The sequence below is a fragment of the Morone saxatilis genome, unplaced genomic scaffold (genome assembly GCF_004916995.1).
Source record: "Morone saxatilis isolate NCDOM2014 unplaced genomic scaffold, NCSU_SB_2.0 Contig24, whole genome shotgun sequence".
NCBI classification, from domain to species: domain Eukaryota; kingdom Metazoa; phylum Chordata; class Actinopteri; family Moronidae; genus Morone; species Morone saxatilis.
This window is the reverse complement of record NW_023339807.1, coordinates 15449451-15454532: the sequence shown is the minus strand read 5'-3', so window position 1 is coordinate 15454532 and position 5082 is coordinate 15449451. Positions and strand designations below refer to the sequence as shown.

At 38.6% G+C, this 5082-nt stretch overlaps 1 protein-coding gene across 2 annotated transcripts in view; it reads right to left on the bottom strand.

The window, feature by feature from the left end:
- snx27b (sorting nexin 27b) overlaps positions 1 to 5082 on the bottom strand; it is an 11885-nt gene that overhangs the window by 4748 nt on the left and 2055 nt on the right. For both annotated transcript variants that reach the window (XM_035672039.1, XM_035672038.1), the window contains exons 2-7: positions 2717 to 2948; positions 2202 to 2394; positions 1896 to 1960; positions 1698 to 1802; positions 1513 to 1591; positions 175 to 338 (exon numbers count right to left, since the gene is read on the bottom strand). In XM_035672039.1, the coding sequence (XP_035527932.1) occupies positions 175 to 338; positions 1513 to 1591; positions 1698 to 1802; positions 1896 to 1960; positions 2202 to 2394; positions 2717 to 2948 (838 nt within the window). The remainder of the gene's footprint in view (positions 1 to 174; positions 339 to 1512; positions 1592 to 1697; positions 1803 to 1895; positions 1961 to 2201; positions 2395 to 2716; positions 2949 to 5082) is intronic.

Genomic DNA, 5082 nt, shown 5'->3' with positions numbered 1-5082 from the left:
TAGAAATAGTGTCACCCTTGCATACACATACAAACATACACCCAGTAAACCATACATTGTGTACAGAAAACAAACTTACTTTAGACACACTGTTCAAATACACACACACACACACACACATACAGACACAAAAAAAGAAAAAGAGACACACCACAAAGAAATATATTCTCACACCTGGTGAAAGAAGTAGTTGACAGCAAGCTGGTTGTCGTTGAGCAGAATCTCCTCTTCTGTAGTGAAGAGCCACTTGCGTAGGGTGAGGCAGGTTCCTGGGATGGCTGAGGTATAGTTCTGTACATACAGTTTGTGGGGGAACTCATTAGGGGCAAGCTTACGCACTGAGGAAGAAAGAGAAAGAAAAGGGGCAGGGGGGTGATATCCCATTATTACATGGTGAGAAAAGAGTATTGCTTTACTTAGTTTCTCTAAATTTTCTAGCTTAAATCAATTATCTTTCTGCATAGTCAACAAAAAATTTAGTGTCATGTTTGTGTGCAATGTGTTAGATAATAGAGGCTCTGCTTGCTGCTGGTTGGTATGTAGTGGAAAGAAGAAGAAAAAAAAATCCACTGACTGACAAGTAGTTTTGCAAACACTATCTACTGAAATAATGAAGTTAGATGGCATTGTTGAACAGGCAGGTGTAACCTAACAAACCAGATCAACATTCCCCAGCAGCAGAGCAGGGAGTATGTCTTCAAACAGGATCAAAAGGTAGTAGTCAGACATGGGTTTTTCCTTATCGCTAATGCAGATATTTAGGCAGGTAGTCCGTTGGTCAATATATGATGCCGAAATTAACACAAAGAAAAGTCGTGTATAATTCCATTATTACATGCACATTACAATCGAATATACATGGTAATTTTAGCCAGTAGCATGTTGTTTAGAGAGATTTTTGTTCACTTAATTATGCTGTAGATTTCAGAATGTTAGAATGTGATATTTAAGTCAACCCTCAAACTAAAAGCTAACCAGTGTACAATTCATCATCTTGTTTTTTCTCCAAGAAGAATTCAAGCTGTTGCCTTTCCTCCAATTTGGAAATAAGAGAGTTTGCAGACGGGGAGGAGAATACAAATATTTAACTGCTACTGCAAATATGTAATTTGCAACTGATAAAGACATGAATGATGTTCTCTACATCACTGAGGGATAAAAAATGCTTAAATTCTCCATTTATTTTTTGCCTGAAAGAAAATAATTATGAACTCGTGACCTACATGCAAAACCAGAGTTAGACATAAAAAAACACCTTTGTTTTTACTGCTACTGTACTGCTGGCTGTCTTTGCAGTAACAGACAGGGCACACAGGTCATGGAGAATACATTCAGTAGTGCTGTGTGTTAAAAAAAAAAGAACTGCTTCTAATCATTTCATTAAGTTGCTTTTTAAAATAAATCTGACATTTGTACCGTACTAGCCTTCAAGAAAATTAGGACCACAACATTCATGTCCATGAAAAGGAGCATACACACAAACTCAAAGCTTAATAACATGTTCTTACTAACCAAAGGTGTGGTTGATGACCTCGAACAAAGCAAAGTAGCTGGCTGTTACACTGTCCATCCCCAGTTTCATAACCACAGCCTGAAAGAGAGAATCAGAAAAGGAGAAAACACTGATGAGATGACTATAATAAGGTCATGGTTATAATGGTTAATACGTAGTTATACAAGCCTGTGTAAGTGTTTACCTGGTAAACCTGGTCTGTAGTGGAATTTTTGCGCACTCTGACAGTGAGTGTGGTTTTATCGGGCATGGCTATTCTCAACTCCACATCTGACACACCGTTATAGTTCTACGTCATGAGAAGGAGAGACAAGGTGTACGGTGAATCACAGGCAGAGGACCACAAGAAGACACACGTAGGTTTTTCTTTTTCTCTTTTTACCTCATCTGATTCAGACAGGAACTCCTGCATGATGTCACTTTCTCCAATTACCCGTACAGAGCACACTGCAGGCGAGAAACAAATCATATTAGGTGAAGAGTTTTTTTATATGTAGCATTAAACTACAGTGGTTATACAATGACATAAACAGTAATTATGCACTTTGATTGGACAATATTTCCAGACCTTTCCACTCTTTTTGCCTTAGTATTTAACTTTACAAACCCCAGAGAATGACATACTAATTACTACATTATGGCTTTACAAACATTTCAAGAAACCCTACACCTTCTCTCTCTCTCTGACCTTTCTCCAGGTATTCCTCCAGGCCTCTGCGTCGTGCATCCAGCTGCTGCTCCGACAGGGAAAAAGGCCATTTCCCAGGCAGCTTGGGGAAGGTAAAGTTGGCAAACTCCCTCTTTAGGTTTTGGTGTAGGATCACAAACTCACGGTAACGCTTGGAGCACAGCTGCCTGCCTGCCATGTACACGTTATATACCTGGAGGAGAGAGTGCAGAGAAAGTGAATAATGAAAACGAATGTCCTAACGCAATGACAGGGAGTTAAAATGAACATGTGTACCACGATCAGGATTATTTATAATACTTTGCTGGAACATTAGACTTGAGTCCAGAGCTCATGTTCAAGTTGTGGACACTGTAGTCAGACTTGTGTTGTGATCTGCCGCATAAAAAAAAATATAAAATTATGTTTGATCTTACATAAAAAAGAATTTCTAATTCTCATTCACTCCTCTGTTTACGCTACACCCTTTCACTGGCCACTCCTATCCGAGCCATCTCCTCTACAAATGCACCCACCACAAACTTTTCCTGGTTGAGCTCAGTGTGTTTGTAGCTCGGCACAGAGATGGGGACGGCCTGCTTGTCGGAGTAGTCATAGCAGGACTGGGCCAAAACGTCATCTCCGGGATCCAGGCAGTCGGCCTCCTGGGGCGGTACAGACAGCACGGCCAGCACCAGCTCCCTCTCTCCAGCCCTTATCAGGTCCACCACCTGCTTGTGGGTCGCTCCCTCTACATTCACACCATTACTGTTAAAATGATAAAGGGAAAAATTTATATGTTAGGGTGGGAAGAGACTATTAATAGCTCACTTTTCTCACTGTTGTTGAGTTTATTTTTGTGGAAAATTTCATCATATACTGCAAGAATAAATACTATCCTGCTTTAAATACAGTTTTAAACAAAAGTACCTTTTATGTTGTTTGTTTCTATGGCACATTTTGAGATTGTATTGGACTGATTTATACTGAAAGGTTTTTACATATTCAGGAGTAAAAATACAAGGTAACAACATAAAACAATCAAAATCAATCAAAAATGACCATACACACTGACAACAAAGGTAGCATTTATACACAGGACTGTTGTATTCAGACACTTAGAATTCATCGTCATTTTGCATCGTAAGCTTATCTCAAGGGGAAAGAGTGAAGCATTGCATTATAAGAGTCTAAGCACAATGGATTTTAACAATGATTGAAATCCCTAAATAGCATATTCTGAATGAAATGGCTGAAAGTGGATCAAGTGTAATAGACAGCAAATGGGCCACACAAGGATTTTTCCTCAAAATAACTAAATCAGTGAAGCAGGAAGCAACAGTCTATAGCACTGTGCCCAACACAAATCCCCCCTCGGGGACAATAAAGTTTACTCTACTATCTTCCCTCGCAGGAATAGGACCTTTGGTTTATGTCTTTAGCACAGCTGAGCATGAGCAACACTGGGTGTGGCAGGCATGTGTCAGAGGCATGACAATGCTGATGAGTGTTCTAGTGATGTGAACTATAGTTAACTTTACTCAAAACAGCCCCAGCACCTCCTCTAAAAGCTCTCAGCATCGCCTCTAGCTCTCTGTGACACCAAACAAATTACAATGTTACAGGTTGGCTGGAAAATACATATTTGAACCATTTCAGAGATACTGTAAATTATGTCATTTTGAGCTTTATTTGTTTATTCTCCTAATGTAATGGGTTTCTAATGTAATACGTTTTTTATTTTTGAGTTCACAAGTTGGCCTAATTTCTTGAACATTTTTCAAAAGACTGCCACATATACCACTTGTTATTCACTTGCATAACCTAAATGCTAACCAGTAAATACCTTAGGGAAAGTAGAATTCTTGTGGCGTGAAGTGGTTAGACAAAGACAGGCTCCGATCTTCTAATACAATGGCTTCTTCTTGGAGTTTTGTCAAATAGGTTGAAGTTATAAATGAATAAAGAAATCACCTTTTTTTTTTAAAATTTTCTGATTTGTGATTCTTTATTGAATAGGAAAAGAACGAATGCTACACGGATTCAACTCCCTCCCGAGGTCAACAGCTGATCTATTATGTCAGCCATTATGTCACTGGACAGCTTACGTTGGCAGGGTCACACATGGTTAAAGCTCAGCGGGCACAAACTCTCTAACACCTAATAACTCAATGGCAAGAGATATGCAAGCGAGTAAAGAAGTAAAGGAGTAAAGGGAGGCTTTCTGAGCCAGGAAGCACATTGCAAAGCAGAGAGTAGCGTTGGTGAGGAAAGATAACTATGTAGATACACAAAGACTAATAGGGGAGACACGAATAAAAGCATCTTGCAGGTGTAGTTGGAGAAAGAACACGCCTCCTACAGCACAAAATACAAACTAAGCATTTGGCAGCTGTGTCATTCTAGCAGCTTTGTGACTATATAATAAGCACCTGATGTAGTGGCCCTTGCACTTGCACTATCAGCACTTCTCAGCATGATACATATAAAGATCTGTGTCACATCCTCAGTTCTTTTGTCTTTATAATTCAAGGTAATACCTCATTTATTTGTTTATATTGCTTTTTGTACTGCACACCTACTTACACATAAGCGTGCGCACTAAGGATGCAATTAACGATTATTTTCATTAAAGATGATTCTTTTGATCATCTCAAGTAACCGATCAACTGTTTCCCATATCTCAAGGTGACATTCGAGAATGTTTTGTTCTGTCTACAAACCCCAAGATATTCAGTTTACTGTGATAAAGACGTAAAGAAACCAGAAAATATTCACTTCAGAATCAGAGAATTTGAACATTTTTCAAAAAAAAAAGACAAAACGATGAATAAATTATCAAGATAGTTTCTGAATTAATTTAATAGTTGACAACTAAAACTATTAAATTAATTCAGAAACT